Genomic DNA, 13,100 nt, shown 5'->3' on the forward strand with positions numbered 1-13,100 from the left:
AAGAATGGTTTTTGTTTTTGTTTTCTTTTTCTCGGGGTGCAAAGCTGATTCAATATCTGAAAATTATCAAGGTAATCCATCATGTCAATAGGTCAAACAAGAAAAAAATACATGATTATATCAGAGGATTAAGAAAAAGCATTTGATAAAATTTAACATCCAGTCATGATAAAAAACAACTCCCAGACAAATGCGAATGGAAAAGACGACCTGAACTTGATAAAGAGTTTACAAAAATCCTACAGCCAATATTATATTTAAGGGTGAAATCTGGATGTTTTACTTCTATGATCAGAAACAAGACAAGGATGTCTGCTCTCACCACTGTTAACATAGGCTGCTGGAAGTTCTAGCAAGTGTAATAAAGCAAGAAAGGACATAAAAGGCAAACAGATTGGAAAGGAGGAAATAAACCTGTGCCTATTTATATGTGACATAATTGCCTTTGTGTAAAATCCCAAGAAATCTACCGTAAAAAAGAAAGAAAAGAAAAGACTAAAAGAACTAATAAGTGAGTTTAGCAAGGTCACAAGACACAAGATAAACATTCAAAAAATCAATTGTATTTCTGTATACTAGTAATGGGCATTGAAGTGAACAATACAATTACATTTACAATTGCTCATAAAAATGCAATACTTAGGTGTAAATCTAACAAAATATGTAGGGAACTTGTGTGGCAAAAACCACAAAATGCTGATAAAAGAAGTTAAAGATCTAGATTAAAAGAAAGACATTTCATGTTTATAGATTTGAAGGCAATATAGTGTCAATTTAGTAGTAATCAGCATAGTAGTAGTCAGTTCTCCCCAGATTGACATATAGGCTAATGCATTCCTATCAAAATCACAGTAAAATTTTTGTAGATATAGCTTCCAAGAAACGGGGGGCGGAGCAAGATGGCCGAATAGGAACAGCTCCAGTCTCCAACTCCCAGCACGAGCGACACAGAAGACCGGTGATTTCTGCATTTTCAACTGAGGTACTGGGTTCATCTCACTGGGGAGTGCCGGACGATCGGTGCTGGTCAGCTGCTGCAGCCTGACCAGAGAGAGCTGAAGCAGGGCGAGGCATTGCCTCACCTGGGAAGCACAAGGGGGAAGGGAATCCCTTTTCCTAGCCAGGGGAACTGAGACACACAACACCTGGAAAATCGGGTAACTCCCACCCCAATACTGCGCTTTAAGCAAACAGGCACACCAGGAGATCATATCCCACACCTGGCCGGGAGGGTCCCACACCCACGGAGCCTCCCTCATTGCTAGCACAGCAGTCTGTGATCTACCGGCAAGGCAGCAGCGAGGCTGGGGGAGGGGCGCCCGCCATTGCTGAGGCTTAAGTAGGTAAACAAAGCTGCTGGGAAGCTCGAACTGGGTGGAGCTCACAGCAGCTCAAGGAAACCTGCCTGTCTCTGTAGATTCCACCTCTGGGGACAGGGCAATAACAAACACAGCCGAAACCTCTGCAGACGCAAACGACTCTGTCTGACAGCTTTGAAGAGAGCAGTGGATCTCCCAACATGGAGGTTGAGATCTGAGAAGGGACAGACTCTCTGCTCAAGTGGGTCCCTGACCCCTGAGTAGCCTAACTGGGAGACATCCCCCACTAGGGGCAGTCTGACACCCCACACCTCACAGGGTGGAGTACACCCCTGAGAGGAAGCTTCCAAAGCAAGAATCAGACAGGTACACTCACTGTTCAGAAATATTCTATCTTCTGCAGCCTCTGCTGCTGATACCCAGGCAAACAGGGTCTGGAGTGGACCTCAAGCAATCTCCAACAGACCTACAGCTGAGGGTCCTGACTGTTAGAAGGAAAACTATCAAACAGGAAGGACACCTACACCAAAACCCCATCAGTACATCACCATCATCAAAGACCAGAGGCAGATAAAACCACAAAGATGGGGAAAAAGCAGGGCAGAAAAGCTGGAAATTCAAAAAATAAGAGCGCATCTCCCCCGGCAAAGGAGCGCAGCTCATCACCAGCAACGGATCAAAGATGGATGGAGAATGACTTTGACGAGATGAGAGAAGAAGGCTTCAGTCCATCAAATTTCTCAGAGCTAAAGGAGGAATTACGTACCCAGCGCAAAGAAACTAAAAATCTTGAAAAAAAAGTGGAAGAATTGATGGCTAGAGTAATTAATGCAGAGAAGGTCATAAACGAAATGAAAGAGATGAAAACCATGACACGAGAAATATGTGACAAATGCACAAGCTTCAGTAACCGACTCGATCAACTGGAAGAAAGAGTATCTGCGATTGAGGATCAAATGAATGAAATGAAGTGAGAAGAGAAACCAAAAGAAAAAAGAAGAAAAAGAAATGAACAAAGCCTGCAAGAAGTATGGGATTATGTAAAAAGACCAAATCTACGTCTGATTGGGGTGCCTGAAAGTGAGGGGGAAAATGGAACCAAGTTGGAAAACACTCTTCAGGATATCATCCAGGAGAACTTCCCCAACCTAGTAGGGCAGGCCAACATTCAAATCCAGGAAATACAGAGAACGCCACAAAGATACTCCTCGAGAAGAGCAACTCCAAGACACATAATTGCCAGATTCACCAAAGTTGAAATGAAGGAAAAAATCTTAAGGGCAGCCAGAGAGAAAGGTCGGGTTACCCACAAAGGGAAGCCCATCAGACTAACAGCAGATCTCTCGGCAGAAACTCTCCAAGCCAGAAGAGAGTGGGGGCCAATATTCAACATTCTTAAAGAAAAGAATTTTAAACCCAGAATTTCATATCCAGCCAAACTAAGTTTCATAAGTGAAGGAGAAATACAATCCTTTACAGATAAGCAAATGCTTAGAGATTTTGTCACCACTAGGCCTGCCTTACAAGAGACCCTGAAGGAAGCACTCAACATGGAAAGGAACAACCGGTACCAGCCATTGCAAAAACATGCCAAAATGTAAAGACCATCGAGGCTAGGAAGAAACTGCATCAACTAACGAGCAAAATAACCACTTAATATCATAATGGCAGGATCAAGTTCACACATAACAATCTTAACCTTAAATGTAAATGGACTAAATGCTCCAATTAAAAGACACAGACTGGCAAACTGGATAAAGAGTCAAGACCCATCAGTCTGCTGTATTCAGGAGACCCATCTCACACGCAGAGACATACATAGGCTCAAAATAAAGGGATGGAGGAAGATTTACCAAGCAAATGGAGAACAAAAAAAAAGCAGGGGTTGCAATACTAGTCTCTGATAAAACAGACTTTAAACCATCAAAGATCAAAAGAGACAAAGAAGGCCATTACATAATGGTAAAGGGATCAATTCAACAGGAAGAGCTAACTATCCTAAATATATATGCACCCAATACAGGAGCACCCAGATTCATAAAGCAAGTCCTTAGAGACTTACAAAGAGACTTAGACTCCCATACAATAATAATGGGAGACTTCAACACTCCACTGTCAACATTAGACAGATCAACAAGACAGAAAGTTAACAAGGATATCCAGGAATTGAACTCATCTCTGCAGCAAGCAGACCTAATAGACATCTATAGAACTCTCCACCCCAAATCAACAGAATATATGTTCTTCTCAGCACCACATCGTACTTACTCCAAAATCGACCACGTAATTGGAAGTAAAGCACTCCTCAGCAAATGTACAAGAACAGAAATTATAACAAACCGTCTCTCAGACCACAGTGCAATCAAACTACAACTCAGGACTAAGAAACTCAATCAAAACCGCTCAACTACATGGAAACTGAACAACCTGCTCCTGAATGACTACTGCGTACATAACGAAATGAAGGCAGAAATAAAGATGTTCTTTGAAACCAATGAGAACAAAGATACAACATACCAGAATCTCTGGGACACATTTAAAGCAGTGTGTAGAGGGAAATTTATAGCACTAAATGCCCACAAGAGAAAGCAGGAAAGATCTAAAATTGACACTCTAACATCACAATTAAAAGAACTAGAGAAGCAAGAGCAAACACATTCGAAAGCTATCAGAAGGCAAGAAATAACTAAGATCAGAGCAGAACTGAAGGAGATAGAAACACAAAAAACCCTCCAAAAAATCAATGAATCCAGGAGTTGGTTTTTTGAAAAGATCAACAAAATTGACAGACCACTAGCAAGACTAATAAAGAAGAAAAGAGAGAAGAATCAAATCGACGCAATTAAAAATGATAAAGGGGATATCACCACCGACCCCACAGAAATACAAACTACCATCAGAGAATACTATAAACACCTCTACGCAAATAAACTGGAAAATCTAGAAGAAATGGATAATTTCCTGGACACTTACACTCTTCCAAGACTAAACCAGGAAGAAGTTGAATCCCTGAATAGACCAATAGCAGGCTCTGAAATTGAGGCAATAATTAATAGCCTACCAACCAAAAAAAGTCCAGGACCAGATGGATTCATAGCTGAATTCTACCAGAGGTACAAGGAGGAGTTGGTACCATTCCTTCTGAAACTATTCCAATCAATAGAAAAAGAGGGAATCCTCCCTAACTCATTTTATGAGGCCAACATCATCTTGATACCAAAGCCTGGCAGAGACACAACAAAAAAAGAGAATTTTAGACCAATATCTCTGATGAACATCGATGCAGAAATCCTTAATAAAATACTGGCAAACCGGATTCAGCAACACATCAAAAAGCTTATCCACCATGATCAAGTGGGCTTCATCCCTGGGATGCAAGGCTGGTTCAACATTCGCAAATCAATAAACATAATCCCAGCATATAAACAGAACCAAAGACAAGAACCACATGATTATCTCAATAGATGCAGAAAAGGCTTTTGACAAAATTCAACAGCCCTTCATGCTAAAAACGCTCAATAAATTCGGTATTGATGGAACGTACCTCAAAATAATAAGAGCTATCTATGACAAACCCACAGCCAATATCATACTGAATGGGCAAAAACTGGAAAAATTCCCTTTGAAAACTGGCACAAGACAGGGATGCCCTCTCTCACCACTCCTATTCAACATAGTGTTGGAAGTTCTGGCTAGGGCAATTAGGCAAGAGAAAGAAATCAAGGGTATTCAGTTAGGAAAAGAAGAAGTCAAACTGTCCCTGTTTGCAGATGACATGATTGTATATTTAGAAAACCCCATTGTCTCAGCCCAAAATCTCCTTAAGCTGATAAGCAACTTCAGCAAAGTCTCAGGATACAAAATTAATGTGCAAAAATCACAAGCATTCTTATACACCAGTAACAGACAAACAGAGAGCCAAATCAGGAATGAACTTCCATTCACAATTGCTTCAAAGAGAATAAAATACCTAGGAATCCAACTTACAAGGGATGTAAAGGACCTCTTCAAGGAGAACTACAAACCACTGCTCAGTGAAATAAAAGAGGACACAAACAAATGGAAGAACATACCATGCTCATGGATAGGAAGAATCAATATCGTGAAAATGGCCATACTGCCCAAGGTAATTTATAGATTCAATGCCATCCCCATCAAGCTACCAATGAGTTTCTTCACAGAATTGGAAAAAACTGCTTTAAAGTTCATATGGAACCAAAAAAGAGCCCGCATCTCCAAGACAATCCTAAGTCAAAAGAACAAAGCTGGAGGCATCACGCTACCTGACTTCAAACTATACTACAAGGCTACAGTAACCAAAACAGCATGGTACTGGTACCAAAACAGAGATATAGACCAATGGAACAGAACAGAGTCCTCAGAAATAATACCACACATCTACAGCCATCTGATCTTTGACAAACCTGACAAAAACAAGAAATGGGGAAAGGATTCCCTATTTAATAAATGGTGCTGGGAAAATTGGCTAGCCATAAGTAGAAAGCTGAAACTGGATCCTTTCCTTACTCCTTATACGAAAATTAATTCAAGATGGATTAGAGACTTAAATGTTAGACCTAATACCATAAAAATCCTAAAGGAAAACCTAGGTAGTACCATTCAGGACATAGGCATGGGCAAAGACTTCATGTCTAAAACACCAAAAGCAACGGCAGCAAAAGCCAAAATTGACAAATGGGATCTCATTAAATTAAAGAGCTTCTGCACAGCAAAAGAAACTACCATCAGAGTGAACAGGCAACCTACAGAATGGGAGAAAATTTTTGCAATCTACTCATCTGACAAAGGGCTAATATCCAGAACCTACAAAGAACTCAAACAAATTTACAAGAAAAAAACAACCCAATCAAAGTGGGCAAAGGATATGAACAGACATTTCTCAAAAGAAGACATTCATACAGCCAACAGACACATGAAAAAATGCTCATCATCACTGGCCATCAGAGAAATGCAAATCAAAACCACAATGAGATACCATCTCACACCAGTTAGAATGGCGATCATTAAAAAGTCAGGAAACAACAGGTGCTGGAGAGGATGTGGAGAAATAGGAACACTTTTACACTGTTGGTGGGATTGTAAACTAGTTCAACCATTATGGAAAACAGTATGGCGATTCCTCAAGGATCTAGAACTAGATGTACCATATGACCCAGCCATCCCATTACTGGGTATATACCCAAAGGATTATAAATTATGCTGCTATAAAGACACATGCACACGTATGTTTATTGCAGCACTATTCACAATAGCAAAGACTTGGAATCAACCCAAATGTCCATCAGTGACAGATTGGATTAAGAAAATGTGGCACATATACACCATGGAATACTATGCAGCCATCAAAAAGGATGAGTTTGTGTCCTTTGTAGGGACATGGATGCAGCTGGAAACCATCATTGTTAGCAAACTATCACAAGAACAGAAAACCAAACACCGCATGTTCTCACTCATAGGTGGGAACTGAACAATAAGATCACTTGGACTCAGGAAGGGGAACATCACACACAGGGGTGGGGAGAGGGGAGGGACTGCATTGGGAGTTATACCTGATGTAAATGATGAGTTAATGGGTGCAGCACACCAACATGGCACAAGTATACATATGTAACAAACCTGCACGTTATGCACATGTACCCTACAACTTAAAGTATAATAATAATAAATAAATTAAAAAAAAAAATTTTGTAGATATAAAGGTATTAGATGATACCTTTCTAAAATTTACATTGAAAGGTAAAGAAGGTAGAATAACTAAAACAATGTTTATAAAGAAGAATTAAGTGGGAGGAATTAACCTTCTCCATTTAAAGTCCTTAAAGCATGTTACACATAGGTCAATGGAACGGAATAAGGACACAGAAATAGAACCACACACACAAAGGGACTCAACTGATTTTGGGGAAGTGAAATTGTTTATGAATTGGCAACATGCGGGATCCGTGTGGTGATGTAAATATTCTATATTTTCACTGCATTAATGTCGATATCCTGGTTGTGATAGTTTTGCAGGATGTTACTATTGAAACAAATTAAGTAAAGAGTACACGAGATTTATCTGTATTATTTCTTACAACTGTATGCAAATCTAAACTTACTTCAAAATTAAAACTTTAAAAATATTTAAAGGTAATAGAAACAGGATACATATAGACATAATAAAGGGCATGAATGGACATCATTTATTTCGATTTTCAAATTGCCTTTTTTTTTTTTCTTTTTCAAGACTAGAGTGTCACTCTGTTGCCCAGGCTGGAGTGCAGTGGTGATGTGATCTCGGTTCACTGCAATCTCCACCTCCGGGGTTCAAGTGATTCTCCTGCCTCAGCCTCCCGAATAGCTGGGATTGCAGGTGTGTACCACCATGCCTGGCTAGTTTTTGTATTTTTAGTGGAGACGGGGTTTTACCATGTTGACCAGGCTGGTCTCGAACTCTTGACCTCAAGTGATCCACCCGCCTCAGCCTCCACATGAGCCACTGGGCTGGGCCCTCAAATTGCCTTTGACAAGGCCAATATGAAACTTCACTGATCAAGGAAAGTATCGTGGTTAAAAGACCTAATTTGGAATCCGGTAGTATTTTATCTGTAAACGAAAAAGAAAAGTATTTGTGCATGCTTGTGTGTGCATGTTTGTGTTGTGTATTTAAATTACTTGGCTCTGTCCACTAGAAATACGTAGAAACGTTGGTTGATCCAATACTCAATCTCACAATGTGCTGTTGTGAATCCTTACAGTTCAGAAGGTCTCCATGTCATTTCTCTTCACAAAAATTTGCAAGATGTCCCAGAGGGAATACTTGATTCCAAATTTAGCACCAGGAAAAGATAACAACAAAACACTATTTGCAACCATGTGTTAACAATCCACTAATACCAATTTTATGTGACATATTATCAATTGTTTTCATTATTATGATAAAACGTATAAGCTATTCGCATAGTCTCTAATATTTGTGTCCATCTGTCAACTCAAATCCTGTCAGTACTGGTCATCTATATCTTATGGATAGGGTCAAAGGCTTTTAAAGTTGGAGGGCCCTTAGGTAATATTATTTAACACATTAAAAAAGAATCAAAGAATTTAAAGAGCTTGTCTAATATCACAAAAATAATCAAGCTCACCTGCTTCACAATTCATTAACTTCATACAAATGTCCTTTTAGCAATAAAAAATGACTTACTAAACACTGTGCTTCCTACAAAAAGCAAACTGCCGTCAGCAAATGTTTGTCGTTGTATGTGGATGTTAAATGCATTTTCCCAGGTAACAGTGAATTGAAGCCTCCAAATGGGAGTTTTTTTACTTTAGTTTGAAAGGAAGACCTTCAACATCTTCTCTAGACATCCACGTAAACCAGGTGCCATGTATGAGAACTTTCCAAAGAACATTATCTTGTGCTGAGGAAAGATTAGTTAGCATTATCTTAAATAAAAATGACAGCACAATGTTATGCTATATAAAGCTTGCTGTCCATCTCATCAAATAATTATTGATTGCATCCAATAGACAAGGCATCGTGCTGGCTGCTGCAGAGACGGAACTGAGAAACGCGTAGTCATTGCCCTCAAGGCACTTGGTAGCAGTTTTACCAGGGAAGCTTGGAAGCACCATCAAAAAACAAGCCCATAGCATGAACAAGAAATGTATTTAATGAAAATCCAATGGTCCAGTTGTGCGTGTGTTTGTGTGTGTGCATGTGTGTGCGTGTCTGTGTGTTTCATTTGAAATCATCGGATTTCCACACAGAGACTAAGCTAGAGTTGTAGATTGTGGCTATATAGAGGAGGGCTCCATACGACAGGGTCAGAGGTTCTGAACAGGAGAAATGACATTCTCACTTTAATATATGCATCAAATAGCAGTGTTGCACTGAAGTGAGGATGTAAAAGGCCAGTGCTTAGCCTTTTTGACTATTTGTCTGTCAAAATAGTAAGTGATGGTTTTTACTAGTGTGAAGGTAGTAAATATAAAAAGCAGGGATTGAAGGGAAAATGAGGGGAAAACTGCAGCCATTGGCAGATGACAGGGAGCCGTCCTGGGGGAGGGGATCCCAGATGGCACCGCGGTTTCTAATCTACATAACATGCAGCAGTGAACATGAGGAAGGAGAGAAGGACAAATGAATGATTCAGAGATTTCAAGTGAGAGAGCATTGAATTTTTAAGTAAGAAATATGGCCATCTTCTGAGAATGAGCCAATCTGGGCTGGGGCTGGAAGCTGGAAAAGAGGCAAAAAGATTTCTAACGGTTACTGTGAGGATTGTAATGTGGCATTATCAAGAGGTGAATCGGGGAACTTCTTAGCAGCCAGACAGGGTCCATCTGAGATGTCAGAATGAATTTGTGGCAGATGTAAATGATACCGAATTACAGTCAGATCCAATGATTGACCATGTCATTTACTACAATTAGGAATGACTAACTATGATGAAAAAAAAATGGTGGCAGCTTATCAGTGGCTTTTGCTACTTAAATGCTAAGCCCTAAGGTTCAGGTTTTCTTGAGACCTGAAAGAAGTCAAAATAGGCAATTGCTTTAGAAACTATGGATGAATTGAAGGAGGGGAGATGCCAGTGGGAATGAAAAGCAAGTTTAGAAAGTGGAAGAGAATAATATAGGCTATTAAAGATGAGAGTCAGGATTTGAATATCTTGGAGATAGGTTGCTTCTAGATATTTGCACCAGAAATACTCAAAGTCATGGAGAAAGATATGATTGGAAGCATTTGGACAAGATCTTTAGTAAATGCATAGTCTTTTTGATGTAACTGAAATGACATTTGAGGAAGCTAGGAATAAAGTGAAAAACGAATCACTGATACAGAATTTGATTATCATACTTGTTATATTATGAAGTATGTGAGAAGAAATTATCTCAACTTCCATTAATTTTCTAGAAGTGAATTGGAGTAACTACTAAAGTCATGTGAGCATGGCTGGATAAGAGCACAGCACAGTAGGATTTTGTAGAGATTACCCACACTGTTTGTAACCCCTTACACTTCAAATAACTGTTTTTGGTCTACAAAGCAATGGCACAATCTTGGCTCACTGCAGCTTCCACCTACCAAGTTCAAGCAATTCTGCCTCAGCCTCCTGAGTAGCTGGGATTACAGGCGCCCGCTTCCACACCCAGCTAATTTTTGTATTTTTAGTAGAAATGCGGTTTCACTGTATTGGTCTGGCTGGTCTCAAACTCCTGACCTCGTGATCTGCCCACCCCGGCCTCCAAAAGTGCTGGAATTATAAGCGTGAGCCACCGCGCCCAGCCCTAAGAACTTTCATGTATATTACATCACAATATTAACAATGTGGTAATGCATTTTTACTCTCATTTTACCAAGTAAGAAACTGCAGAACTGGAACATTGAATGACTTGCCTAATTCCACATAGCTCCAGGTGGCTTCTGAAGATGTGTTGACTTCCTCCATGGTTTTGCTGGGCACTGCTGTTCCTAACTCAGGAAGGCATAGGGAAGCCAAACCTCTAGATGGAGGTTTCTTGACCTCAGCACTATGAACATTTATGGCCAGATAATTCCACGCTGTGGGAGCTTCTCTGTGCACACTAGGATGTGTAGCAACATCTCTGCCCAACTGTCACCCCCAGTTGTGACAGGAAAAATATCTCCAGAAATGACCAAGTGTCCCCTGGAGGGTATGATTGAGAACCATTGCTCTAGATTATACATTGTTCACATTTAACAATGTATGGTATGTCACATCATATGAAGCTCACATTTCAGTATCACTAAGCCATGTGGTGGCACAAGTGCAAACTGGGTAATTAGGCAATGGTTTACTTGTACCTGAAAGTAGTTTTAAGATTTTGGCATTGTCCCCCAGCTCAACTAGTCTTCTGACCCAAATTTATTGGAAAACCTGGGAACGTGTGAGATGCCTTATTACTTCTGTTTTATTTCGGCCCTTGTAACAGCAAAGAAGAAAAACTCAGCCTTTATGGGAAAGGTGGACATAATCAGGCACCGATTGTGGCAGATGCAAATATAAAAGCCTATAGAAAGGAACTTGCATCAGGGATCACCTGCCTTTTCCAGGTCCTTCCACTGGCTGCAAAGCCCTTTCTTCATAGTTTCTTCTGCCATCTCTGTCTAATACCCATCCATTACAAAGGATCCAGTCCTCTCTGGGCTCTCTAGACAAAATTCCCAAAGAACTCAGATTAGCCATGCGTACTACCTCATGGGTGACACTCAGATGTCCACAGGCATAACTCTTATACTCCCACCCGGGTGAGGCTCACTCTCCCTCAGGCGAGACGCAAATTCCCCCTCATGGCGGGTGCTCACCCTCCCCTCACGGCAGGAGCTCACCCTGCCCTCACGGCGGGAGCTCACCCTCCCCTCACGGCCGGTGCTCACCCTCCCCTCACGGCCGGTGCTCACCCTCCCTCATGGTGGGTGCTCACTCCCCTCGCAGCGATGCTCACTCCCCTTCTTGGTTGTTGCTCACTCTTGCTCAGGAGTAATGAGGCTTCATTGGTTTTGTGTCTCCCCTTATCCACTCCCGGTTCACACAGGGCAGAGAATAGACTGTGGCACACTGACCCTGGTGCTGTGCCCCAAGGTATATGTTCAAAGGTAAGCCTTTTAAAGAATGTATGGCTGATCAGCTTTCCGTGACCACTGAGATTTCACACTTAGTTGACTAAGAGAGCCAACAAACTATTTCAGTCTTTAGAGATCAAGTTTCTCAGCCTCTACTAGTATGCTGATAAAATTATATCGTAACATCCTTCAAATTGATTCATAAGTCACCTATGGTGAAGAAAATTGTGCTTTAGAAATCCAGAATTAACTATTTCCTATGTGTTCTTAATTGTAAAGACTCCAGAGTACTAATTCTTTAAGTATTCAAGCAGAACTTTTAAAATTAGAAGACTATTAAATTTCTCAAACTGAAATCACACTTCATTCCCAAAGTTTCCCAAGTATGTTTACTGCATTTAGTGAGTTTTCTGAGCAAGTTAGAGTCCTTAAGAATAAAGGAGACTACGTGAATGTGAACTATCACTATTTGCTCTTAACTTGGCGATCAAAGGAGACCTTCACAAAATAGAACAGAAGAGGGTTCCCTTGTTTAATGTACAGAATGAGAACAGGCAGATTATAGCTTTGAACTTGCATGTAATGTGAACTCTAAGACCTGAAGACACTTCTTTCATGAATAATTTAAAACTTCACCTGGGTCAAGTTATCCTTTAAAGGAATTTATTTTCACAGTCATGTTTAATCATTAGTAATTTTGCTGCTTTCTTTTATTCTAGGTAATGTATGATGTTGTTGGGGCAATTGAAAAAAATAAAGACTCCCTTTCACAGAATCTTCTGTTTGTAATGAAAAGTAAGTTGATTTTTTTTTTCCTGCCCTACCCTGGTTAAAATGCCATACGTCCATTATTCCTTTATCTCTGAATATTTTCCTATAAAATATGTACCAGCTAAAGCATAATTGAAATACCTTTTGCATTCTAATGCCTAGAATAATAAGAAATGGGTCTTGCTGCACTATATGTTTGCTACAATGTAATTTGGAGTCCAGTGGAAACCATAATTTAACTAAGCTTTTAGGAGATAGAAATGTAAAATACCTTTACTACTGTAGTGGGTTGAATATAGAAAAGATTTCTGTGAAGACTAATGAAGATGAGTGTGACTTCCAACTTTATTTAGGCCACAATAGGGTGAATTTCATTACTTAAGATGACTCTGGAGCACAACTAAGGGTGGTATTTTATT

The 13,100-nt window shown here is 40.1% G+C and overlaps 1 protein-coding gene across 1 annotated transcript in view; it reads left to right on the top strand.

Annotated features, from left to right (window-relative positions):
- The window catches only part of MYO16 (myosin XVI), a 617,076-nt gene that overhangs the window by 439,139 nt on the left and 164,837 nt on the right, over positions 1 to 13,100 (top strand). The window contains exon 24 of the mRNA XM_015121440.3: positions 12,630 to 12,705. Within this exon, the coding sequence (XP_014976926.3) occupies positions 12,630 to 12,705 (76 nt within the window). The remainder of the gene's footprint in view (positions 1 to 12,629; positions 12,706 to 13,100) is intronic.

This window comes from Macaca mulatta, chromosome 17 (genome assembly GCF_049350105.2).
Source record: "Macaca mulatta isolate MMU2019108-1 chromosome 17, T2T-MMU8v2.0, whole genome shotgun sequence".
Classification (NCBI taxonomy): Eukaryota; Metazoa; Chordata; class Mammalia; order Primates; family Cercopithecidae; genus Macaca; species Macaca mulatta.